General features: G+C 46.0%; 3 protein-coding genes across 3 annotated transcripts; all 3 read left to right on the top strand.

Annotated features, from left to right (window-relative positions):
* Positions 1 to 606: 606 nt before the first annotated feature.
* On the top strand, positions 607 to 3149 carry LOC142377653 (E3 ubiquitin-protein ligase TRIM35-like). The gene has a single exon (XM_075461962.1). The coding sequence runs from the start codon at positions 607 to 609 to the stop codon at positions 1990 to 1992; it is 1386 nt and encodes a 461-aa protein (XP_075318077.1). The 3' UTR covers positions 1993 to 3149.
* Positions 3150 to 7723: 4574 nt separating this feature from the next.
* On the top strand, positions 7724 to 9103 carry LOC142377654 (E3 ubiquitin-protein ligase TRIM39-like). Its single transcript, XM_075461963.1, has one exon. It carries the CDS (start codon positions 7724 to 7726, stop codon positions 9101 to 9103), a length of 1380 nt encoding a protein of 459 aa, XP_075318078.1.
* Positions 9104 to 14438: 5335 nt separating this feature from the next.
* Positions 14439 to 17952, top strand: LOC142377656 (nuclear factor 7, ovary-like). The gene has a single exon (XM_075461964.1). It carries the CDS (start codon positions 14439 to 14441, stop codon positions 15816 to 15818), a length of 1380 nt encoding a protein of 459 aa, XP_075318079.1. The 3' UTR covers positions 15819 to 17952.
* The last annotated feature ends 9605 nt before the right edge of the window (positions 17953 to 27557 follow it).

A 27557-nucleotide genomic window follows, 5' to 3' on the forward strand; every position in this document is an offset into this window, starting at 1 on the left:
GCTTCCGTTTTTCCCTTTTTTCTGAACAAGACTAGATCTATTCTTTGGCTGACTGGAAGCCATAGTAAAGATTTTAAAGCTGCTGTGATGTGTTCAGATCTCTATGTCCGGGTTAAAACTCCAGCAGCAGCGTTCTGGATGAGCTACAGATGTTTAATGCTCTTTTTGGGAAGTACATTTGGGAAGTTTTACATTCTTCATAGTGTTTGTTGTTCTGAACTGTGCAGACAAAGTCATGAATGTCATGCTGCTGGCAGGCATGGAATGAAACACACCTTAGTTACAGGTGAGGCAGCAGGTCTAACAGGTTTAAGCTCCACCCGACTGACCTGAGACGGAGCAGGAAACAGTCAGAGATTCTTCTTCACTACAGAGAGACACACAGACGATCAGATTCACCTTCAGACCAAACTCACAGCTTCCTCTGAGCGAGTCCAGCTGCAGGAGAGAGAAGTGGAAACTTCAAGCTGCTCACACTCCACACACTGAAGGTGAGTTTGACCAAAAACACCACAAACAGTCAGTTTGATGAAGTCAGTAGAGCTGGGAGGGGAGCCATGGCTGACTGTATTCTGTCTGCTGTTTTCAGCTTCACTCACAGACTAAATGGCTTCCAGATCAGAGAGAGATTTCTGCTGTTCGGTCTGTCATGACATCTACAGAGATCCTGTTGTTCTGTCATGTAGCCACAGCTTCTGTAGAGACTGTCTGAGGAGCTGGTGGAAGGACAAACCAGCACAAGAGTGTCCAGTTTGTAAGAGAAGATCTTCAAACGACATCCCACCTATAAACCTGGCGTTGAAGAATCTGTGTGAGTCCTTCGTACAGGACAGAGATCACAGAGCTTCAGAGGCTTTCTGCAGTCTGCACTCTGAGAAACTCAAACTCTTCTGTCTGGACCATCAGCAGCCGGTTTGTCTCATCTGCAGAGATTCAGAAAAACACTCCGACCACAGATTCAGACCCATCGATGAAGCTGCACAGCAACAAAAGAAGGAACTTCAGAACTCTCTGGAACCCTTAAAGAAGAAACTGAAGCTCCAGAAGAAAGTTACAGAGAAGTTTGATCAAACAGCAGAACACATTAAGGTCCAGGCCCGACACACAGAGAGGCAGATTAAGGAGCAGTTTAAGAAGCTTCAGCAGTTTTTAGCAGAGGAAGAGGAGGCCAGGCTGGCTGCACTGAGGGAGGAAGAGCAGCAGAAGAGTGGGATGATGAAGGAGAAGATGGAGGCTCTGAGCAGAGAGATGGCAGCTCTTTCAGACACAGTCAGAGCCACAGAGGAGGAGCTGAGAGCTGAAGGCGTCTCATTCCTGAACCACTACAAGGCTGCAGTGGAAAGAGTCCAGCGCTGCCCCCTGCTGGATGATCCACAGCTGCCTGCAGGAGCTCTGATAGACCAGGCCAAACACCTGGGCAACCTGGCCTTCAACATCTGGACCAAGATGAAGGACATGGTCTGCTACACTCCTCTCATTATGGACCCAAACACTGCTGGTTCAAAGGTCATCCTGTCTGAGGATCTGACCGCTGTGAGTGCAGGAGAGGAACAGAACCTTCCTGATAATCCAGAGAGGTTTGCTTATCCCTGGTCTGTTCTGAGTTCTGAGGGCTTTAACTCAGGGACTCACAGCTGGGATGTCGAGGTTGGAGACAGTACAGACTGGACACTTGGTGTGTTAGCAGAGTCTGCTGAGAGGAAGGGAATATTCTCGACTGGATTGTGGGTGATTGGGCTCTATGAAGGTAAATACAGAGCTTCATCACCAGCAGCTGGAAACACTCTTCTGTCAGTACCAAAGAAGCTCCGGAGGATCAGAGTGAATCTGGACTGGAACAAAGGAAAGCTGACGTTCTCTGATCTTGATACAAACACACACATACACACCTTCACACACACTTTCACTGAGAAGATGTTTCCATATATTTACACTGATGATAAAGCTAAGATGTTACCTCTGAAGGTCTCAGTGACGGTGGAACAGATCTGATGTGTTCAGGATGAAGAACACAGTTCACATGAGACTTTATTGATCTGTGTGAAACTCAGTGTTTTCATCTTCAAACAGGAACATTTTAGATGTATTGATCTGATCTGTCAGCAGAGCTGCTGTTTGGCTTTAAACTCTGATCAGTTCAGTTTGATCAGCTTCATATCTGCTTAATAATCTGTACTGATGAAACGTCACATGAAGTCGATGACCTGAAGTTTAGTTTTGCTGTGGCAGCGGCTTCACCTTTAATTTCAGTTGCTGACATTTTCAAACGTGTTCGTTAATATGTTTAACATCCATGTTCTCAGCAGCGATCAATAATCTGTATTTTCACTGTGTTCCAGGTACATTTACATGTTTTTCTGCCTTTATAATGAGGGATGCTCTGATCGCTCAGCTGCTCATCATCAGATCAGACTGATCAGAGAAATATGATCATTTTAAATCAGTTAAACTCTGATCACATACATCTGAATATAAAATGTATCTGTAGATATAATATGGATCATATATGTGGAACAAACTCCCAGATAACTGCAGCTCTGCATCAACTCTTCTTCTTTTAAATCAAACATGAAGACTTTCCTGTTCGCTGCATTTAATGAGCAGGAATCATTTGGCCTGGAGGACTCTGATGGATAACTCGTAACCAAATAACCTTTTTGTGATTTGTAATGGAAAATGAATTCTTCTATGCATTGTATTGAGTGTTACTGTGTATAACCTGCAGATGACCTTGTTGCCAGATCCCAACACATCCCGTTTTTCTCTTTCCTCCCGAGAACACGGTGTGCTGGTCGTATGATAAAGCTGCACTTTAAGCAGGATAGAAGGGAAGCTGGGACTTGCAGCTGTGTCTGTGTAACCTCGACTGTAGCTGGGGAGGAAAGGTAGATAAGAACGCTCAACTACACCCGAGGAGCGATGACGCAACAATGTGCATTATAACCGACTTGTTTTTGTCTCGGTGGTCAGAGCAGCTCTGTACTTCATGCTGTGTCAGTAGCGGTGGAAGGGGGGTGCTGCCGGGGCTGCAGCCCCCCCTGGTGGTGGCTGCGGTAACATCACTGTAAACCCAAATGTTTGAAATAAATACAATATTTTAAAAAGTATATATATATACTATCTATAAATTATATGCAGTGTAATAGAGTTGTGGGAATATGTGGGAAAATACTTTTTTTTTTTTAGCAGCTCAGCACCAGTACCGCCAGGAGACGGCGGCAGCGGGCCCAGTATGACCAGAGCCCCCGATGCCGGCGGCGAGGCAACGTTTCAACCAACTATTAACTTTCCAGGAAGGAGATTCGGCATTTCTCTGTATTTTATTTCTTAATTTCAGATATGCGAAGTTGCTTGGCCATGGGGATCGCTGCTTGCTGGGAACTTCTATTTTTGTCGTTACCAGTTGCCGCTTGCTGTTTTTGTTTTTTTAAATGTTGTTTCTGATGGCCGCTTCCTTTTTCTGTTGATGTTTTTGTTTTAGGGCCATTGTTTTTTCTTGCTGGGCCTCACCACCAAGGACAGCGCTTCAATGTAGCGTTTTAATGCAGTTAATTTCGTTCAGGACTTTTGTCAGGTTGTAATAAAATTTTCATTGAATATAAGAATTTATGTGTTTTATTTGCATGTAGCTTCTGGGAGCCAGTAAGCAGCCTAGTAGTGTGCAATGTGATAGGGTACAGTAGCAGAAAAAAATACAATGACGTCACTCGTTCATTCATTCAGTTGGCAGCCCCCCCTACTTAAAACATCTTCCCTGTGCTGTGTTGTTCTCTCTTGCAAGATATTATTAAAAGCCTTTTATCTCCTCAGAAAATAACCGACTCTGAGCCTTACTAACATTTCCACCACAGATTCTCAACCGCTTCTGTTTGAGTTCAGCCTCCACATTCATTTCTTTGCACATCTCCTTTGCAGCTGTCTGTGCATCAGAAAATCCAGTGGTTCTGCAGCAGATGAGGGAATGGCTGGTTTTCTTTAGCAGGTTGGCAGCGACCTCTAGCTGCACGGAGGGTGATTGCATCAGTTTACTCACACGCTGGATCTTGCTCAGAATGTCATACATGGCAGTACAGATGCGAATGGATCCAATCTCCTCAGCCAAAGACTGAGCTGCAACTCTCACCAAAGGGTCTACAGTTGACTCCCTCACCTCCAGGAGAGCCTCTCTGATTTGCCTCACTGCCTCAATGCTTTTTATGTCAGTGTCGAGGGTCCAATTCAGGTCATTTGAGACTTTAGATCCCAGAAACCTGAATTTCCAGCAATTATTTACCAATTATTTTTTATCATCTAGTCGTACTAACAGTGGTCCATAAAAATGAGGATGAGTGTGAGCAGCATGTGACAGCACAGTCCCTCCAAAAGTTAAAACACACACTGAGCTAACACACTACCTGAGCTGACTGAAAACAACTTGGGTCTTGCAGACCCCTCCCACAGATTAACCGGCGAATTGGCCACTCTTGGCTGAAACTAGTTTGATAAGGCTAGTAGCGGATGAGAAGAAACCTTTCTTGTGGCGTGAGGTTTTGGTCCTGATGGACCGCAGCCGCCTGCCAGAGGGAAGTGTCTCAAAGAGTTTGTGACCGGGGTGGGAGGGATCAGCCACAATCTTCCCTGCACGCCTCAGAGTCCTGGAGGCATACATGTCTGTGAATAAAGTGAATTATTCTGATGACTGTGTGTCAGATTTTAGTCACAGTCAGACAGTGACTGTAAATACAGCTAAGATGTTACCTCTGAAGGTCTCAGTGACGGTGGAACAGATCTGATGTGTTCAGGATGAAGAACACAGTTCACATGAGACTTTATTGATCTGTGTGAAACTCAGTGTTTTCATCTTCAAACAGGAACATTTTAGATGTATTGATCTTTTGAGCGACCTCGATCGGTGTGCAATGACGTTTTGGCTCTCATTAGTCGAAAGGAATTCCGGCAAAATTGGAAAAAACGGGAAAATTGTGGATTGGAAAATGCATTGAAAATGAAAAAAATAGGGCAGTTTTTTGCAGTTGGCGCAAAAACAACCCTATATTTGAGGCCTCATAACTCAGCCATAAAGAATCACACAGACATCATTCAAAGTTTATATGTGACAGGAAACTCTCGGCTTTAACTGAGCAAAAGGGTTTGTTGATACATTATACAGCTTTGACACAACCGCAGTTTACGTTTTAGGAAGAGTAAAGCTCGGCCAAGGTGCTTCTCCCACTTAAATATCACTCAAAATTTGATACTGCACAAATTCCTCGAACAAATGCTTCTCATGTCCAAAATATCTGCCCGATGTGGACAAATTTTACTTCAAAACGTAGGTATTTTTGTCCTCTTTTACCCAAAGTCACACTCATTGAGCTCTGCCTCACAGATTTCTCATAAATTGCCTCTGAGCACAGAGAGTCCACCCTCCAGCTCCCATTCCGCCCATTATAAACGCCTAAAATCATAAAATTCATGTGAAAACTTATTTTAAAAATGCCATTTTTTAAAAATTAGCCACACATAGTAGCCAAATAAAAATTACATCGCTGGCTTCTGATGTCCCTTGTGAAACTCACGGTTCAAGAATTATTAAGATACGACTTATACTTTTCGAACAGCGACCGTTTGTTCGAGACAGTGCGGTTAAAAAAAAACTCCAAAGTTAAAAACTCATAAGCCCTTTTTCCATCAGATTCTGTAGCGAATTAAAAGTTATATCGCATTACTTTGTTGCGATATAAGATGCGTTCGGTTGGTTTTCCATCAAACAGGACGATTCTAGCGAAATAAAATGACATCACCGGAACGTGCTGATGCGCATTATTCTGACTCGACCAGATGATTTTCCATTACAAAAGTGGCGAATTGTAGCGAATTAGAATGCTCGGTAGCGGGAATTTAATTGCTCGCGCTGTTATTGTCAGCCTCCTGTTATAACAGTTGCTATAACTTTCAAGGCTACGTACCTTTTCACCACCGGCTTTCGTTTTATTTATTAGGCTAGTTACTTATTTAGAGTTATGGACCGTAGGATAGGACTAAACATGCTGCTAGTGCTGCTATGTCAGCTTATAATAGCCGTCAGAAATTTAAGATGGAGGATCCTTCATCCGCAGGATCCGCAGCATAATTAATTCTCGCCTCGCTCTCATCGATGAGAGCGAGGCGAGAATTAATTATGCTGCTTCAGGACCTCCCGAATTGTGTTTAAAAAAAGCAGAGTCTCTGCTCTCGACCAGTTGTTTCTTTTATTATCGGACATTGTTGTTACTAGTTGTTGCTGCTGTTTTGATACCGACAGGATAGGTGAAATGGGGCGGCTGAGCGGCTCAACAACAACATTCGAATCCTCGCGCTTTACCAATACCATCTGCGCATGCGTGGCTAGTCTGAATCGCATTAACCTTTTCCATCACTTCTGTAGCGATACAACTTAGCCCTGAACCACCTATTTCGAGCGAATTGATTTAATGCGACAAAACAGGCGTTCTAGCGATTTAACCGTTTTTCCATCACATGTATCGCACTAACTTCTTGATGCGCATCAAATTAAAGCGAATCATGTCGTTGATGGAAAAAGGGCCATAGTACAAATGTCAGTTGGAACTCAAACGAGCCGCAGCTGGTTCCGTATCCGTAGCAACGCCTTGTGAGCCTGCTCTGTTCTAAGACTGCTTATGAGGGAGGAGCCAAGATGGCTGCCCTGTTATAACAGCTTGATGTTATAAATTTGATCTGTTTTTCTCCTTTAAACTGATAATGAGGGGAATTTTGAAAATACCCACAATGCAATGGGAAAATGCATTAAAAAGCACTTAACGAGGGCATTTTGAAAATGCCATAAAAGCTGTATTTTAAACAGGATCTTGATAAAAATAACATAACTGCCTTCAGCAGACATGTCTTATGTCAATGGGAAAATGCCAAAAGCTTCCCTATTTTGGAGGCCTCATAAGTCAGCCACACAGAGACCTCATTCAAAGTTTATATGTGACAGGAAACTCTCAACTTTAACTGAAGTAAAGGGCTTGTTGATGGGGCGGGCAGTAGATTGGCACCCATCAAAATTTCTCCAGAAATTTTCTAGTTGCACTTACTCTAGCACAAGTTATGCTCTTAGCTTTTCTGTTTTGGAAGGAAATGCACTTAAGATTTCTTGTGAAGATTTCTTTTACCTACCGATGTTGAACACACTTATCGTAAATCGCTTTGGATAAAAGCGTCTGCAAAATTGACCATAATGTAATGTAATGAAGATGGGAAGCTTGCTGAGCTCAGCTGCTTATTCTTGTTTTTAACAGAGCTGCATCACAACAACATACTTTACATTCTTCATAGTGTTTGTTGTTCTGAACTGTGCAGATAAAGTCAGGAATGTGATCCCGCTGGCAGGCATGGAACAAAACACACCTTAGTTACAGGTGAGGCAGCAGGTCTAACAGGTTTAAGCTCCACCCGACTGACCTGAGACGGAGCAGGAAACAGTCAGAGATTCTTCTTCACTACAGAGAGACACACAGACGATCAGATTCACCTTCAGACCAAACTCACAGCTTCCTCTGAGCGAGTCCAGCTGCAGGAGAGAGAAGTGGAAACTTCAAGCTGCTCACACTCCACACACTGAAGGTGAGTTTGACCAAAAACACCACAAACAGTCAGTTTGATGAAGTCAGTAGAGCTGGGAGGGGAGCCATGGCTGACTGTATTCTGTCTGCTGTTTTCAGCTTCACTCACAGACTAAATGGCTTCCAGATCAGAGAAAGATTTCTGCTGTTCGGTCTGTCATGACATCTACAGATATCCTGTTATTCTGTCATGTAGCCACAGCTTCTGTAGAGACTGTCTGAGGAGCTGGTGGAAGGAGAAACCAGCACGACAGTGTCCAGTTTGTAGGAAAATATCTGTGACAGAACCACTCTGTAACCTGGGGTTGAAGAATCTGTGTGAGTCCTTCGTACAGGACAGAGATCACAGAGCTTCAGAGGCTCTCTGCAGTCTGCACTCTGAGAAACTCAAACTCTTCTGTCTGGACCATCAGCAGCCGGTTTGTCTCATCTGCAGAGATTCAGAAAAACACTCCAACCACAGATTCAGACCCATCGATGAAGCTGCACAGCAACACAAGAAGGAACTTCAGAAATCTCTGGAACCCTTAAAGAAGAAACTGGAGCTCCAGAAGAAAGTTACAGAGAAGTTTGATCAAACAGCAGAACACATTAAGGTCCAGGCCCGACACACAGAGAGGCAGATTAAGGAGCAGTTTAAGAAGCTTCAGCAGTTTTTAGCGGAGGAAGAGGAGGCCAGGCTGGCTGCACTGAGGGAGGAAGAGCAGCAGAAGAGTGGGATGATGAAGGAGAAGATGGAGGCTCTGAGCAGAGAGATGGCAGCTCTTTCAGACACAGTCAGAGCCACAGAGGAGGAGCTGAGAGCTGAAGGCGTCTCATTCCTGAACCACTACAAGGCTGCAGTGGAAAGAGTCCAGCGCTGCCCCCTGCTGGATGATCCACAGCTGCCTGCAGGAGCTCTGATAGACCAGGCCAAACACCTGGGCAACCTGGCCTTCAACATCTGGAACAAGATGAAGGACATGGTCTGCTACACTCCTCTCATTATGGACCCAAACACTGCTGGTCCAAAGCTCATCCTGTCTGAGGATCTGACCGCTGTGAGTTTAGGAGAGGAACAGAACCTTCCTGATAATCCAGAGAGGTTCAGAGGATTTCGTGTTCTGAGTTCTGAGGGCTTTAACTCAGGGACCCACAGCTGGGATGTCGAGGTTGGAGACAGTACAGCCTGGGGACTTGGTGTGTTAGCAGAGTCTGCTGAGAGGAAGGGAAGATTATCGACTGGATTGTGGATGATTGGGCTCTATGAAGGTAAATACTCAGCATGGTCACCACCAGCTGGACTCACTGTTCTGTCAGTACCAAAGAAGCTCCGGAGGATCAGAGTGAATCTGGACTGGAACAAAGGAAAGCTGACGTTCTCTGATCTTGGTAGAAACATACACATACACACCATCACACACACTTTCACTGAGAAGATGTTTCCATATATCTTCGGTGTGAATAAAGTGAAGATGTTACCTCTGAAGGTCTCAGTGACGGTGGAACAGATCTGATGTGTTCAGGATGAAGAACACAGTTCACATGAGACTTTATTGATCTGTTTGAAACTCAGTGTTTTCATCTTCAAACAGGAACATTTTAGACATTTTCAACTCTTCTTCTTTTAAATCAAACATGAAGACTTTCCTGTTCGCTGCATTTAATGAGCAGGAATCATTTGGCCTGGAGGACTCTGATTGATAACTCGTAACCAAAGAACCTTTTTGTGATTTGTAATGGAAAATGAATTCTTCTATGCATTGTATTGAGTGTTACTGTGTATAACCTGCAGATGACCTTGTTGCCAGATCCCAACACATCCCGTTTTTCTCTTTCCTCCGGAGAACACGGTGTGCTGGTTGTATGATAAAGCTGCACTTTAAGCAGGATAGAAGGGAAGCTGGGACTTGCAGCTGTGTCTGTGTAACCTCGACTGTAGCTGGGGAGGAAAGGTAGATAAGAACGCTCAACTACACCCGAGGAGCGATGACGCAGCAATGTGCATTATAACCGACTTGTTTTTGTCTCGGTGGTCAGAGCAGCTCTGTACTTCGTGCTGTGTTGTTCTCTCTTGCAAGATATTATTAAAAGCCTCTTATCTCCTCAGAAAATAACCGACTCTGAGCCTTACTAACATTTCCACCACAGACTCTCAACCGCTTTTGTTTGAGTTCAGCCTCCACATTCATTTCTTTGCACATCTCCTTTGCAGTTGTCTGTGCATCAGAAAATCCAGTGGTTCTGCAGCAGGTGAGGGAATGGCTGGTTTTCTTTAGCAGGTTGGCAGCGACCTCTAGCTGCACGGAGGGTGATTGCATCAGTTTACTCACACGCTGGATCTTGCTCAGAATGTCATACATGGCTGTACAAATGTGAATGGATCCAATCTCCTCAGCCAAAGACTGAGCTGCAACTCTCACCAAAGGGTCTACAGTTGACTCCCTCACCTCCAGGAGAGCCTCTCTAATTTGCCTCACTATCTTAATGCTTTTTATGTCAGTGTCGAGGGTCCAATTCAGATCATTTGAGACTTTAGATCCCAGAAACCTGAATTTCCAGCAATTATTTACCAATTATTTTCTATCATCTAGTCGTACTAACAGTGGTCCATAAAAATGAGGATGAGTGTGAGCAGCATGTGACAGCACAGTCCCTCCAAAAGTTAAAACACACACTGAGCTAACACACTACCTGAGCTGACTGAAAACAACTTGGGTCTTGCAGACCCCTCCCACAGATTAACAGGCAAATTGGCCACTCTTGGCTGAAACTAGTTTGATAAGGCTAGTAGCGGATGGGAAGAAACTGTTCTGTGGTGTGAGGATTTGGTCCTGATGGACCGCAGCCTCCTGCCAGAGGGAAGTGTCTCAAAGAGTTTGTGACCGGGGTGGGAGGGATCAGCCACAATCTTCCCTGCACGCCTCAGAGTCCTGGAGGCGTACATGTCTGTGAATAAAGTGAATTATTCTGATGACTGTGTGTCAGATTTTAGTCACAGTCAGACAGTGACTGATAATAAAGCTAAGATGTTACCTCTGAAGGTCTCAGTGACGGTGGAACAGATCTGATGTGTTCAGGATGAAGAACACAGTTCACATGAGACTTTATTGATCTGTGTGAAACTCCGTGTTTTCATCTTCAAACAGGAACATTTTAGATGTATTGATCTTTTGAGCGACCTCGATCGGTGTGCAATGACGTTTGGCTCTCATTAGTCGAAAGGAATTCCGGCAAAATTGGAAACAACGGGAAAATGGTGGATGGGAAAATGCATTGAAAATGAAAAAAATAGGGCAGTTTTTTGCAGTTGGCGCAAAAACAACCCTATTTTGGAAGCCTCATAACTCAGCCATAAAGCATCACACAGACATCATTCAAAGTTTATATGTGACAGGAAACTCTCGGCTTTAACTGAGCAAAAGGGTTTGTTGATGCATTATACAGCTTTGACACAACCGCAGTTTACGTTTTAGGAAGAGTAAAGCTCGGCCGAGGTGCTTCTCCCACTTAAATATCACTCAAAATTTGATACTGCATCAATTCCTCGAACAAATGCCTCTCATGTCCAAAATATCTGCCCGATCTGGACAAATTTGACTTCAAAACGTAGGTATTTTTGTCCTCTTTTACCCAAAGTCACACTCATTGAGCTCTGCCTCACAGATTTCTCATAAATCGCCTCTGAGCACAGAGAGTCAACCCTCCAGCTCGCATTCCGCCCATTATAAACGCCTAAACTCATAAAATTCATGTGAAAACTTATTTTAAAAATGCCATTTTTTAAAAATTAGCCACACATAGTAGCCAAATAAAAATTACACCGCTGGCTTCTGCTATCTCTTGTGAAGCTTATGGTTCAAGAATTATTCAGATACGACTTTTACTTTTTGAACAGCGACCGTTTGTTCGAGACAGTGCGGTCAAAGAAACCCTCCAAGGTTAAAAACTCATAAGCCCTTTTTCCATCAGATTCTGTAGCGAATTAAAAGTTATATCGCATTACTTTGTTGCGATATAAGATGCGTTCGGTTGGTTTTCCATCAAACAGGACGATTCTAGCGAAATAAAATGACATCACCGGAACGTGCTGATGCGCATTATTCTGACTCGACCAGATGATTTTCCATTACAAAAGTGGCGAATTGTAGCGAATTAGAATGCTCGGTAGCGGGAATTTAATTGCTCGCGCTGTTATTGTCAGCCTCCTGTTATAACAGTTGCTATAACTTTCAAGGCTACGTACCTTTTCACCACCGGCTTTCGTTTTATTTATCAGGCTAGTTACTTATTTAGAGTTATGGACCGTAGGATAGGACTAAACATGCTGCTAGTGCTGCTATGTCAGCTTATAATAGCCGTCAGAAATTTAAAGTGATACTCCGGAGTAGATTCAACCTGGGGTCATTTGAACGGTGACATCCAGCCAAGTAGCCCACCCGCAGTTTTTTCGATATTGGCTGAACATCAGCTGAGTTACTGAGTTATCCCGAATAGCTTCGTACAAGGGTTAATGGATCCTGGCAGTATCTCCAAAATTACCACACTAAAATCACATGCCATGACACCAAACTTCTACAGTACAGTAGTACAAATATGGTCTGTACTCAAAAAGCGATGCATTTGGAAGTTTGAAAATAGTCCAGGAGTTTATTATTATCAACACAAGCCTAATAGCTTCTCTGCAGCTAAAGCTGCGTCGACGTCACTTCAGGGAGCTGGGAGCTTCAAAGTAAGATGAGGGTTGATCTACTACTGTAGACAACAAAGTATATGCTATATTCTACATGTTTTTTTTATGAATTTTTATGTTGCAGAGTTGTGAAATTATTTTATCAATGGAGAAATTGAGCAGCCTTGCTTTGTTGTCTACAGTAGTAGATCAACCCTCATCTTATTTTGAAGCTCCCAGCTCCCAGAAGTGACGTCGACGCAGCTTTAGCAGCAGAGAAGCTATCAGGCTTGTGTTGATAATAATAAACTCCTGGACTATTTTCAAACTTCCAAATGCATCGTTTGGTGAGTACAGACCATATTTGTACTACTGTAGAAGTTTGGTGTCATGGCATGTGATTTTAGTGTGGTAATTTTGGAGATACGGACCGGGATCCATTAGCCCTTGTACGAAGCTATTCGGGATAACTCAGTAACTCAGCTGATGTTCAGCCAATATCGAAAAAACTGCGGGTGGGCTACTTGGCTGGATATCACGGTTCAAATGATCCCAGGTTGAATCTACTCCGGAGTATCGCTTTAAGAAGGAGGATGAGAGCGAGGCGAGAATTAATTATGCTGCTTCAGGACCTCCCGAATTGTGTTTAAAAAAAGCAGAGTCTCTGCTCTCGACCAGTTGTTTCTTTTATCATCGGACATTGTTGTTACTAGTTGTTGCTGCTGTTTTGATACCGACAGGATAGGTGAAATGGGGCGGCTGAGCGGCTCAACAACAACATTCGAATCCTCACGCTTTACCAATACCATCTGCGCATGCGTGGCTAGTCTGAATCGCATTAACCTTTTCCATCACTTCTGTAGCGATACAACTTAGCCCTGAACCACCTATTTCGAGCGAATTGATTTAATGCGACAAAACAGGCGTTCTAGCGATTTAACCGTTTTTCCATCACATGTATCGCACTAACTTCTTGATGCGCATCAAATTAAAGCGAATCATGTCGTTGATGGAAAAAGGGCCATAGTACAAATGTCAGTTGGAACTCAAACGAGCCGCAGCTGGTTCCGTATCCGTAGCAACGCCTTGTGAGCCTGCTCTGTTCTAAGACTGCTTATGAGGGAGGAGCCAAGATGGCTGCCCTGTTATAACAGCTTGATGTTATAAATCTGATCTGCTCTTCTCCTTTAAACTGATTGTGAGGGGAATTTTGAAAATACCCACAATGCAATGGGAAAATGCATTAAAAAGCACTTAACGAGGCCATTTTAAAAATGCCATAAATGTTGTATTTTAAACAGGACCTTGATAAAAATAACATAACTGCCTTCAGCAGACATGTCTTATGTCAATGGGAAAATGCCAAAAGCTTCCCTATTTTGGAGGCCTCATAAGTCAGCCACACAGAGACCTCATTCAAAGTTTATATGTGACAGGAAACTCTCAACTTTAACTGAAGTAAAGGGCTTGTTGATGGGGCGGGCAGTAGATTGGCACCCATCAAAATTTCTCCAGAAATTTTCTAGTTTCACTTACTCTAGCACAAGTTATGCTCTTAGCTTTTCTGTTTTGGAAGGAAAGGCACTTAAGATTTCTTGTGAAGATTTCTTTTGCCTACCGAAGTTGAACACACTTATTGTAAATCGCTTTGGATAAAAGCGTCTGCAAAATTGACCATAATGTAATGTAATGAAGATGGGAAGCTTGCTGAGCTCAGCTGCTTATTCTTGTTTTTAACAGAGCTGCATCACAACAACATACTTTACATTCTTCATAGTGTTTGTTGTTCTGAACTGTGCAGATAAAGTCATGAATGTCATCCCGCTGGCAGCCATGGAATGAAACACACCTTAGTTACAGGTGAGGCAGCAGGTCTAACAGGTTTAAGCTCCACCCGACTCACCTGAGACGGAGCAGGAAACAGTCAGAGATTCTTCTTCACTACAGAGAGACACACAGACGATCAGATTCACCTTCAGACCAAACTCACAGCTTCCTCTGAGCGAGTCCAGCTGCAGGAGAGAGAAGTGGAAACTTCAAGCTGCTCACACTCCACACACTGAAGGTGAGTTTGACCAAAAACACCACAAACAGTCAGTTTGATGAAGTCAGTAGAGCTGGGAGGGGAGCCATGGCTGACTGTATTCTGTCTGCTGTTTTCAGCTTCACTCACAGACTAAATGGCTTCCAGATCAGAGAGAAATTTCTGCTGTTCGGTCTGTCATGACATCTACAGAGATCCTGTTGTTCTGTCATGTAGCCACAGCTTCTGTAGAGACTGTCTGAGGAGCTGGTGGAAGGACAAACCAGCACAAGAGTGTCCAGTTTGTAAGAGAAGATCTGTGACAGAACCACTCTGTAACCTGGTGTTGAAGAATCTGTGTGAGTCCTTCGTACAGGACAGAGATCACAGAGCTTCAGAGGCTCTCTGCAGTCTGCACTCTGAGAAACTCAAACTCTTCTGTCTGGACCATCAGCAGCCGGTTTGTCTTATCTGCAGAGATTCAGAAAAACACTCCAACCACAGAATCAGACCCATCGATGAAGCTGCACAGCAACACAAGAAGGAACTTCAGAAATCTCTGGAACCCTTAAAGGAGAAACTGGAGCTCCAGAAGAAAGTTACAGAGAAGTTTGATCAAACAGCAGAACACATTAAGGTCCAGGCCCGACACACAGAGAGGCAGATTAAGGAGCAGTTTAAGAAGCTTCAGCAGTTTTTAGCAGAGGAAGAGGAGGCCAGGCTGGCTGCACTGAGGGAGGAAGAGCAGCAGAAGAGTGGGATGATGAAGGAGAAGATGGAGGCTCTGAGCAGAGAGATGGCAGCTCTTTCAGACACAGTCAGAGCCACAGAGGAGGAGCTGAGAGCTGAAGGCGTCTCATTCCTGAACCACTACAAGGCTGCAGTGGAAAGAGTCCAGCGCTGCCCCCTGCTGGATGATCCACAGCTGCCTGCAGGAGCTCTGATAGACCAGGCCAAACACCTGGGCAACCTGGCCTTCAACATCTGGAACAACATGAAGGACATGGTCTGCTACACTCCTCTCATTATGGACCCAAACACTGCTGGTTCAAAGCTCATCCTGTCTGAGGATCTGACCGCTGTGAGTGAAGGAGAGAAACAGAACCTTCCTGATAATCCAGAGAGGTTTGATTTTCCCTGGTCTGTTCTGAGTTCTGAGGGCTTTAACTCAGGGACTCACAGCTGGGATGTCGAGGTTGGAGAGAGTACATTCTGGGAACTTGGCGTGAAAGCAGAGTCTGCCGAGAGGAAGGGAAGAGTATCGACTGGATTGTGGGTGATTGAGCTCTTCGAAGGTAAATACAGAGCATGGTCACCAGCAGCTGAACTCACTCTTCTGTCAGTACCAAAGAAGCTCCGGAGGATCAGAGTGAATCTGGACTGGAACAAAGGAAAGCTGACGTTCTCTGATCTTGATACAAACACACACATACACACCATCACACACACTTTCACTGAGAAGATGTTTCCAGTTATTAATACTGATAAAGCTAAGATGTTACCTCTGAAGGTCTCAGTGACGGTGGAACAGATCTGATGTGTTCAGGATGAAGAACACAGTTCACATGAGACTTTATTGATCTGTGTGAAACTCAGTGTTTCCATCTTCAAACAGGAACATTTTAGATGTATTGATCTGATCTGTCAGCAGAGCTGCTGTTTGGCTTTAAACTCTGATCAGTTCAGTTTGATCAGCTTCATATCTGCTTAATAATCTGTACTGATGAAACGTCACATGAAGTCGATGACCTGAAGTTTAGTTCTGCTGTGGCAGCGGCTTCACCTTTAATTTTAGTTGCTGACATTTTCAAACGTGTTCGTTAATATGTTTAACATCCATGTTCTCAGCAGCGATCAATAATCTGTATTTTCACTGTGTTCCAGGTACATTTACATGTTTTTATGACTCATCACAGACAGGAAGTAATGCTCCACTCTCAGTAAGGTTCATTTGAGTTAAGTTAATGTTTCCTATGATCTTGGATGCAAACTAACTATCTTCCTTTTTTCACCTGGCACCTTAAACATGAATCACACGCTAACATTTGAAGTCTTTGTTAACCAGGACCAACCAGCAGTGATTTGAACATCCCACTCTGTAAAGGTTTCCTTTGTCTTGTAGCTTGCACATTCTGGCCCACATGTCTACAGAGACAAAGAGCCCAACATCTTCAGTCAACATGTGGACTACATGTCCGCCTTTGTTGTAGCTTCTTCAGCTAACACGTGGTCCCAGCCACCATCCTCTGACCTTACCGACCAAATGGTCACAGTCACCATTTTGTTTAGTGATTCTTCCCTCTTCTCTGATACACACACAGATTATCTGTCTTTTACTGTTTCTATATGTTGTATATAGTGTTTTGAAGACAATCGTGTTTATTGATAAAAGTATCATTGATTAAAGGGTACCATGATAACTTAAAAAAACTTGATTGTGCTATCTCAAAGGAGAAGTTATAATGGGTGCCAATGCCGAAGGAATTGCACACATACACACACACACTAATCTGTTGCCAGACTCTTGTTATTTTCTCGTTTTCGTCATGAATTTTCGGCGCGCTACTGGTCTAGCAGCTATGGTCCGTCCGGCATAAAAAGCACACCGCTGCATGCGCAACGACCTCGATCAGTGTGCAATGATGTTTGGCTCTCATTAGTCAAAAGGAATTCCGGCAAAATTGGAAAAACCTGGAAAATTGTGAATGGGAAAATGCATTGAAAAGGAAAAAATAGGGGATATTTTTTGCAGTTGGCGCAAAAACTACCATTTTTTGGAGGCCTCATAACTCAGCCATAAAGCATCACACAGACATCATTCAAAGTTTATATGTGACAGGAAACTCTCAGCTTTGACTGAACAAAAGGGTTTGTTGATACATTATACAACTTTGACACAACCGCAGTTTCCATTTTAGGAAGAGTAAAGCTCGGCCAAGTGCTTCTGCCACTTAAATCCTCACTCAAAATTTGATACTGCACCAATTCCTCGAACAAATGTCTCTCATGTCCAAAATATCTGCCCAATCTGGACACATTTTACTTCAAAACATAGGTATTTTTGTCCTCTTTCACCCAAAGTCACAGTCATTGAGCTCTGCCTCACATATTTCTCACAAATCGCCTCTGAGCACAGAGAGTCCACCCTCCAGCTCGCATTCCGCCCATTATAAACGCCTAAACTCATAAAATTCATGTGAAAACTTATTTTAAAACTGCCATAAAAAACGAGCCACACATAGTAGCTGAAGAAAAATTACACCGCTGGCTTCTGCTATCTCTTGTGAAGCTCACGGTTCAAGAATTATTCGGATACTACTTTTACTTTTTGAACAGCGACCGTTTGTTCGAGACAGTGCGGTCAAAAAAACCCTCCAAGGTTAAAAACTCATAAGCCCTTTTTCCATCAACGACATGATTCGCTTTAATTTGACGCGCATCAAGAAGTTAGTGCGATACATGTGATGGAAAAACGGTTAAATCGCTAGAACGCCTGTTTTGTCGCATTAAATCAATTCGCTCGAAATAGGTGGTTCAGGGCTAAGTTGTATCGCTACAGAAGTGATGGAAAAGGTTAATGCGATTCAGACTAGCCACGCATGCGCAGATGGTATTGGTAAAGCGCGAGGATTCGAATGTTGTTGTTGAGCCGCTCAGCCGCCCCATTTCACCTATCCTGTCTGTATCAAAACAGCAGCAACAACTAGTAACAACAATGTCCGATGATAAAAGAAACAACTGGTCGAGAGCAGAGACTCTTTTTTTAAACACAATTCGGGAGGTCCTGAAGCAGCATAATTAATTCTCGCCTCGCTCTCATCCTCCTTCTTAAATTTCTGACGGCTATTATAAGCTGACAGCAGCACTAGCAGCATGTTTAGTCCTATCCTGCGGTCCATAACTCTAAATAAGTAACTAGCCTAATAAATAAAACGAAAGCCGGTGGTGAAAAGGTACGTAGCCTTGAAAGTTATAGCAACTGTTATAACAGGAGGCTGACAATAACAGCGCGAGCAATTAAATTCCCGCTACCGAGCATTCTAATTCGCTACAATTCGCCACTTTTGTAATGGAAAATCATCTGGTCGAGTCAGAATAATGCGCATCAGCATGTTCCGGTGATGTCATTTTATTTCGCTAGAATCGTCCTGTTTGATGGAAAACCAACCGAACGCGTCTTATATCGCAACAAAGTAATGCGATATAACTTTTAATTCGCTACAGAATCTGATGGAAAAAGGGCTATAGTCTGTGTACAAATGTCAGTTGGAACTCACACGAGCCGCAGCTGGTGCCGTATCCGTAGCAACGCCTTGTTAGCCTGCTCTGTTCTAAGACTGCTTATGAGGGCGGAGCCAAGATGGATGCCCTGTTATAACAGCTTGATGTTATAAATGATCTGTTTTTCTCCTTTAAACTGATAGTGAGGGGAATTTTGAAAATACCCACAATGCAATGGGAAAATGCATTGAAAAGCACTTAACGAGGGCATTTTGAAAATGCCATAAAAGCTGTATTTTAAACAGGACCTTGATAAAAAATGACATAACTGTCTTCAGCAGACCTGTCTTCTTTATTCAATGGGAAAATCGATTGAAAAGTACTTAACGAGCCAAAAACTGCCCTATTTTGGAGGCCTCATAACTCAGCCATACAGCATCACAGAGACCTCATTCAAAGTTTTTATGTGACAGGAAACTCTCGGCTTTAACTGAAGTAAAGCGTTTGTTGATAGGGCGGGTAGTAGATTGGCACCCATCAAAATTTCTTCAAAGATTTTCTAGTTTGTAGGTGGTCGGTGGCGTAGTTGGTTAAGCAGCCGCCCCATGTACAGAGGCTAAAGTCCTCGCTGCAGCTGGCCCCGGTTCGACTCCCGCACCGAGCGGCCCTGTGCTGCGTGTCTTTCCCCCCTGCTTCCTGTCTCTCTCAAACTGTCCTAACATTAAAAGGCATAAAAAGCCCCAAAAAAATACTTTAAAAAAAATTGTAGTTATTGTGTATTTTTACTCTAATAGCTGCTGGTTGTGAAGGTCAGAGCTCAGATTCAAAGCCTTTATGTCTGTTCTGTATGTCTCATATCTGTCCCAGATTTATAAATAGATATAAGCGCCTGCCTGTGGCAGTGGTACCACATGATTGAAGAGTTTCACTAATCATTTTGTTTTTTATCAATAACTATCATTGGAAATTAATTAATATTTGCTAATGACCAAGCCAGCTGCTTCTTGATCCCAAACACAACCAAAGCAATGACTTTGCCACATTTTCACCAAAATCTTGTGTAATGGGAAATTCAGGTTCTTCGTTAATGTGTTGTGTTTCTCTAGGTTTCCCTAAAATGTTTTACAACAGAACTGCATGAACTGCTTTAGCTAATAATGTTTAACGTCATATGGTTGATTTTCCAACGTGCTCTGTACTAAAGATGGATTTGAATTGTCTGGACAAATATGTGTACGTGATGAAGACAGTATGAAAGGACTGATCTTAGCTTCAGTGGGTTGTCCAGACTCCTGAACCCCCGCGGTTGAAAGAGGCTGCATCCTATTGGGCCGAATAGTGAGACTCTGTTTGATGATTATTGCTGACTATTGCTGGTTGTTCATTCTGGTTTGATTTATTATTCTGTAATAAATTATTTAAATCTTAGGAGACTTATTTTTGTCTTTGCTTCCTCTCCACAGAGCAAACAGTTGTTGCCTCTACAAACTTGAACATTAGACAAACAATCAATGTCTCCATTGCAGCGAATGGAAATGGAACTGTAAAAGTACAACAGGAAAATAAAGACGAGGTTTTAAAAAATAATAAAAAAAACTGACTTTGAACCATTACAAAGAAGTTAAGACCCCCAAAGGTGAAAGTTTTTGTTTTTTTTTAAACCTGCACCTTATTTCTGGCATCTACTCACCGATAACAGTTGGGTGGAAGTCGGCATCCTACAGAAGATATTTAGATCACTGGATATCTGCATATGTCCATATAACGGGAAAGGGCAGGGCAGAGACAATACAGCCTCTAAATAAGGCCTTATATGTCTTAATTTCACCAATACTTTAAGCCGAATGAATGAATGAACGCGTACTATTGTTAGCTCAGAGCTGCCGTGTTGTTGTTATCTGGGGCTATCGGGGGGCTTAAGAAGCTTTCTGGACACGAGTCTAGTGGGATGACTTCAGCGACGTGCCACTTTGCTTGACTTCAGACCTCATGGATGTTGTTGTAGGAGCCATAATTATTTTCTTTATATTTTTTGTTTTCATTATGGTTATTGGTTCACTTTGATTTGTGTTTTTGTTTATTGGTTATCATTGGACATGGGTGTGACATTGGGCGTGTGTGGTGCGCAATTGGAAACCCTTAATTAGCCCTACCTGGCCCCTGTGCGTGAGTTCAGTTTGGCGTGGGGTGAGTACGGGGGAAGGCTATCCTTTTGTGTACCGCATCGCAATTCTCACATCGCATCGCACTTCTCATATCGCAGAGACAAAAGCCTTGTGTCAACGTGTTTGCTCTACCTTGCAAACGGAAAGGACTATTGGAGTCTATATGATATGGAGAGCAATAAACGGAAGAATGCCGGAATGAGTGTGTGGACATTACATCATTGAGTGCGCGTAAGACAACTGATTTCCCCCTGCTTAGCTCACAGCGGCGCTGAACGAAAAGGTGTTGGATTTAGCCGCAATAGTTGTTAACACATGTTATCTTTCAGGTGTTTGTCCAAAGGCTCTAAAAGCAGTGATCAAGCCATTATTAAAAAACAACTGTTTGGACTCCTCATAAAAGAAGGATGTAGCAGAATCAAACCCCCAGAACTTATTTTCAGTCCTTTAACACATTTTAAGTAATAACTCTCTAACACAGAGAACCATTTTCCATCCAAATATCTGAATTAGTGTTTTGGATCTTTTAAACATTCTATTTTCAGATTATGGTCTTTAACTCTGGGCTGCACATAGGTGGGGTGGTTAGCATCGTCACCTCACAGCAAGACGGTTCCTGGTCCGAATCCCTACTGGAACCTTTTCTCTGCTGGTTCAGATTTCATCCTGTCTGAGGATCTGACCTCTGTGAGTGTAGGTACGGCGTGGCAGGAACAGGCGGTGGTCTGGCGGACACCCAGACCGCAGACGGCAAGGCAGGAACAGGAGGTGGTCTGGCCGATGCCCAGACCCCCGATGACTTGGCAGCAGGCGGTGGTCTGGTCGGCACCCAGACTTCCGTTGTGAATGAACCAATGACCAGAGTGAGGGGGGAAAACAAATGACAAGACTGAAACTCAAAACCTGGACATGAACTGAACACCTAAAACTTAACACATGAGTCCCTGGGCGTGACCCCCCCCCCCCCCAAGGGGTGGATCCCAGACAACCCTTAACAGTCCGAGGGTGGGAGGGCGGGGCTCGACTGCAGACGGCGTGGCAGGAGCAGGTGGAGGTCTGGCGTACGCCCAGACATCTGACTGCGTGACAGGAAAAGGCAGTGGTCTGGCGGACGCCCAGACCTCTGACGGCGTGGCTGGAACAGGCAGATGTCTGGCGGACGCCCAGACCGCAGACGACGTGGCAGGAACAGGCGGTGGTGTGGCGGACGCCCAGACCGCAGACAGCGTGGCAGGAGAAGGTGGAGGTCTGGCGGACGCCCAGACCCCCGATGACGTGGCAGCAGGCGGTGGTCCGGCGGACGCCCAGACCCCCGATGACGTGGCAGCAGGCGGTGGTCTGGTTGGCACCCAGACTTCCGTTGGCAAGGCGGCAGGAGGCGGCAGGAGACAATGGTCTGGTTGGCACCCAGACCCCCAACGACGTGGCAGCAGGAGGCGGTTGTCTGTTGGATGCCCAGAATCCCGTCGGCGTGGCAGCAGGAGACGGAGCCGGAGACCGTCCAGCAGGTGGCTGGACGTCCGGCGAGGGGGGATCCAACCCTTTAAGGGATGGATCCCAGACATCCCCATTGTCTGGGGGTGGGAGGGAGGGGCTCGGAAAACTGAGTCCATGGGCCGGGGCCCCATGGGCTCTGAGGTCTTGTCAGGCCCTGTGGCCTCTGGGTTCGTGGTCGGCTTCTGGGACGGGTACATGGTCGGGCTTGTGGTCGGGTTCTGGGACAGGTTCGATGTCAGGTTCGATGTCAGGTTCGATGTCAGGCTCTTGGTCAGGTTCTTGGTCAGGTTCATGGTCAGGCTCGTGGTCAGGCTCGTGGTCAGGCTCGTGGTCAGGCTCGTGGTCAAGCTCGTGGTCAGGCTCGTGGTCAGGCCCTGTGGCCTCTTGGTCAGACTCGTGGTCAGGCCCTGTGGCCTCTTGGTCAGGCTCTTGGTCAGGCTCATGGTCAGGCTCGTTGTCAGGCTCGTGGTCAGGCTCTGGGGCCAGCTCGGACAATGCTAGGGCCAGCTCGGATAATGCTGGGTCCTGGGGCTGCGGGTCCTGGGAGCCTGAGGAAGCGGAGGGAGAGGAGCTGTACAGCTCAATTACCTCATGAGGCTCCAAGCCAAAAACGTCCTGCGAGGCATCGCGCGGCACAGTTCCGGCTTGGCTCCATGCGGACTCCAGAACAGGGTGCCACCCCCGGAGGAACAGCAGGAGCTCAACAGCCACCCGCAGTCTCTGGAACGGAGAGTCCCACTCCAAACAGAGCCAAAACTCAATGGAGAGATCCCAAAAACGGTCTGAGTCCGCCGCGTCTATTGCTGGTCGGATCTTTCTGTCACGGTGGGGTTTAAGGAAGGACACGGATGCGGACTTAAGAAGAAAGGCAGGTTTATTAACTAAAATAACAAAAACAAAGTTCTAACTAAAAGCGCGGCTGAGACGGATTCAGAAAACATAACTGGGAAAAACAAACAAGGCTTTCATGGCATGGAATAAATAAATACTTGCTTTGGTCAGAACAGGTTGTGGCATGGCATGAAGGGCAGGTGACAAACACAAAGATCCAACGACAAAACGGGGGAGACTGGACACTAAATAGATGGCTGGGAGTGATTGGAGAGTGAGTGCAGCTGGTGACAATGACTAACGGGTGCAGTAAATGAACTAATGATGTGAGTGAACCAATGACCAGAGTGAGGGGGAAAAACAAATGACAAGACCGAAACTCAAAACCTGGACATGAACTGAAAACCTAAAACTTAACACATGAGTCCCTGGGCGTGACAGAACCCTCCCCTCAAGGGGTGGATCCCAGACAACCCTTAACAGTTCTTGGGTGGGAAGGAGGGGCTCAAAGCTGGTCAGGCGGGGGACCAGAAACGGGAATGTGGTACCGGCTTCGGGCAGCAGGAGGCAGTGGTCTGGCGGACGCCCAGACCGCAGACAGCGTGACAGGAACAGGCGGTGGTCTGGCGGACGCCCAGACCTCTGACAGCGTGACAGGAACAGGCGGTGGTCTGGCGGACGCCCAGACCTCTGACGGCGTGACAGGAACAGGCGGTGGTCTGGCGGACGCCCAGACCTCTGACGGCGTGACAGGAACAGGCGGTGGTCTGGCGGACGCCCAGACCTCTGATGGCATGGCAGGAACAGGCGGTGGTCTGGCGGACGCCCAGACCGCAGACGGCGTGGCAGGAACAGGCGGTGGTCTGGCGGACGCCCTGACCGCAGACGGCGTGGCAGGAATAGACGGTGGTCTGGCGGACGCCCAGACTGCAGACGGTGTGGCAGGAACAGGCGGTGGTCTGGCGGACGCCCAGACCGCAGACGGCGTGGCAGGAACAGGCGGTGGTCTGGCGGACGCCCAGACCGCAGACGGCGTGGCAGGAACAGGCGGTGGTCTGGCGGATGCCCAGACCGCAGATGGCGTGGCAGGAACAGGCGGTGGTCTGGCGGACGCCCTGACCGCAGACGGCGTGGCAGGAATAGACGGTGGTCTGGCGGACGCCCAGACTGCAGACGGTGTGGCAGGAACAGGCGGTGGTCTGGCGGACGCCCTGACCGCAGACGGCGTGGCAGGAACAGGCGGTGGTCTGGCGGACGCCCTGACCGCAGACGGCTTGGCAGGAACAGGCGGTGGTCTGGCGGACGCCCAGACCTCTGATGGCGTGGCAGGAATAGACGGTGGTCTGGCGGACGCCCAGACTGCAGACGGTGTGGCAGGAACAGGCAGTGGTCTGGCGGACGCCCTGACCTCTGACGGCGTGACAGGAACAGGCAGTGGTCTGGCGGACGCCCAGACCTCTGACGGCGTGGCTGGAACAGGCAGTGGTCTGGCGGACGCCCTGACCTCTGACGGCGTGACAGGAACAGGCAGTGGTCTGGCGGACGCCCAGACCTCTGACGGCGTGGCTGGAACAGGCAGTGGTCTGGCGGACGCCCTGACCGCAGACGGCGTGACAGGAACAGGCAGTGGTCTGGCGGACGCCCTGACCTCTGACGGCGTGACAGGAACAGGCAGTGGTCTGGCGGACGCCCAGACCGCAGACGGCGTGGCAGGAACAGGCGGTGGTCTGGCGGACGCCCAGACCGCAGATGGCGTGGCACATGAGTCCCATGGCGTGACAGAACCCCCCCTCAAGTGGTGGATCCCACACAACTTTTAACAGTCTGAGGGTGGAAGGGAGGGGCTCGAAGCCGGTCAGGCGGGGGACCAAAAACGGGCATTTGGTACCGGCTTCGGGCAGCAGGAGGCAGTGGTCTGGCGGACGCCCAGACCGCAGACGGCGTGGCAGGAACAGGCGGTGGTCTGGAAGACGCCCAGACCGCAGACGGCATGGCAGGAACAGGCGGTGGTCTGGCGGACGCCCAGACCCCCGATGACGTGGCAGTAGGCGGTGGTCTGGTTGGCACCCAGACTTCCGTTGTGAATGAACCAATGACCAGAGTGAGGGGGAAAAACAAATGACAAGACTGAAACTCAAAACCTGGACATGAACTGAACACCTAAAACATAAAACTTAACACATGAGTCCCATGGCGTGACACAAAGTACAGCAAAAAGCTGCCTGGTACACAAGAAAAATGTTACTTACTTATTCTGGATTAATCAAGGAGTTCACAGTCACTCCAAAAGTTAAAACACACACTGAGCTAACACACGAAAAAGAACTTGGGTCATGCAGACCCCTCCCACAGATTAACAGACAAATTGGCTAGTCTTGGATGTATGTATTTATTTATTGAATTTTTTTATTATATCATTTATGGGGTGACTGGGTCTGGGTCCTGCTGTCCTCTGGCCTGCTTGTGCTGTTCCTGATGGGGGGTGGGCAGTGCTTCTCCCCGCTGCTCGCCGCCTCAACCACCTGTGGGCACTTCTTGACTCCCGGGGCGCCTGCCCAGTGCCCCTGGGCAAGCGCACCTAAGGTCACCTGTGTATTATGAGATTGCTGCTGCTTGTGTTTTTTGTTATTTTTTGTTTGTGTGTTTTTTTTTCTCTGCTTGTCTGCTTACAGGTGCTCCTGGTGCCTCTAAGGTTGGATTCCCCACAAAAGCCTTGAATCGTCTTCAGTTTTGTTTTTACAGGTGTAGCAGCTGGTTGTCGGATTTTTCATTTTTTTTTATGTTTGTCTCTTCATGTTTCTGTTCTTTTTTTCTCTTCTTCGCTTTCCCTCTCTCTCTGTCCCCCGGTCCGGTTCGGCTCTATTATCATATCATGTTAAATATTGTAACATAAATAAATAAATAAAAATGAGGAGTTGATGGGCATCAAGGGGAGCTTTACATTCATAAAGCTTCCCTTGGCATAGCGAATGTGTTTAGCATAAACGGTATTCAGATTACAATTCTGCTGCCATAATGCTGGACAGGACAAGGGAAAAAAAAAAAAAGCACTCCATCACATCCACAATGTCCTCCTCTGCTGCCAGCAGGCATGCTCCGGAGACATCATGGACTGACAGCGGGGCGACGGCATCAAGCTGGTCGCCCCAGCTTGTGCCCTTGGGGATGGTGTCTCCCTCGGGGCACTCCGTCTTTGACTCCTGTGGTGGGGGGTTGGGTACCCCCAACATAGGATCGGTGGTTGACAGGCTGGCCAGCCGCGCCAGTCTGCGTCGGCGGGTTTTATTTGAAAACTGCGCAAAGTGCTCGCAAGTTACCAGGGTTGCTAGGGCGGCCTGAGCGTGTTGCAGCCCGAGGCACGCCGAGCAGGTGGAGTGGGTATCCGCCCCAGAAATTTTCTTGCTGCACACGCACCCTTTGGTTGCAGGTGTGGACCCCTCCATGGTGAAAAACCAGCGGCTACTGTTTGGGGACAGTCTAGCTGATGGTGGCTACTTTTTGCAAAATATTGCTAGCATGTGATGTCATACAACTTCATGTCAAAAGAGGCAAACTAGGGGCGGTCCGTGGCGTAGTGGGTTAAACAGGTGCCCCATGTACAGAGGCTACAGTCCTCGCTGCAGCGGGCCCCGGCTCGACTTCCGCACCGAGTGGCCCTGTGCTGCGTGTCTTTCCCCTTTCTCTGCTTCCTGTCTCCCTCCAACTGTTCTAACATTAAAGGCATAAAAAGCCCCAAAAAATACTTTTTATTTTATTTCTATGTTTTTACATTTTAGATCTGTTCATAATTTTTATAAATTTTTATTTGTAAATATTAGCATTTTAGCTCAATAGCTTCCAGGTCATGTGATCAATTGACTCCAAATCAATTTGGGATCATGTAACTACACTGGCTGCAAGAAATACACCTTTTATTTTTACAATTTAGTTCTGTTCATAATTTTTATTGATTTTTACATGTAAATATTAGCATTTTAGCTCAATAGCTTCCAGATAACGTGATCCAGGGCTCTCAAGTTTTCAAGTTTGCTTGGAGTGAGATTTGGGCGGGGCAGGGGCCGGGCCGTTTGCGCAGGGGGGTTTCTTTCGTTTTTAAGGGGGAGGGGGGGCTGGTCCCTTGCAGTATCCCATCGCCATAAACTACCTACTTAAAGAACAAAGAAATTGTTTTATTTATACCAAAATCACAAATCTTCACTTTTACACCAAATTCTGCTATATTTTTAAATGAATTGTTTTAGGTATGAAAAGTCTTATGCAAAGTGTTGTTGTAAGTGTTTGTGGCAGATTTTGATGCTTGATGACTGATATTGGGGGCTCCCATTTAAAGCACTGTGGCTCAATGTCAGCCATTTTCAGTCATGATGGATGACAGAGTTCCATTCAGAAACAAAGTGTTCCTGGTCTTGGTTTTATTGAGCCCCACCATGGAAAAAACCCTCTCTGCATCAGCAGTTCAGTGTGGCAGAACCAGGGCTCTCAAGTCTCACGCAATGAGCGTGAAACACACGCATTTCAGCAAGTTCACACGTTCACACGCCACACATGCCATTTCTCATGCT

The sequence above is a fragment of the Odontesthes bonariensis genome, chromosome 3 (assembly GCF_027942865.1).
Source record: "Odontesthes bonariensis isolate fOdoBon6 chromosome 3, fOdoBon6.hap1, whole genome shotgun sequence".
In the NCBI taxonomy this organism is placed as follows: domain Eukaryota; kingdom Metazoa; phylum Chordata; class Actinopteri; order Atheriniformes; family Atherinopsidae; genus Odontesthes; species Odontesthes bonariensis.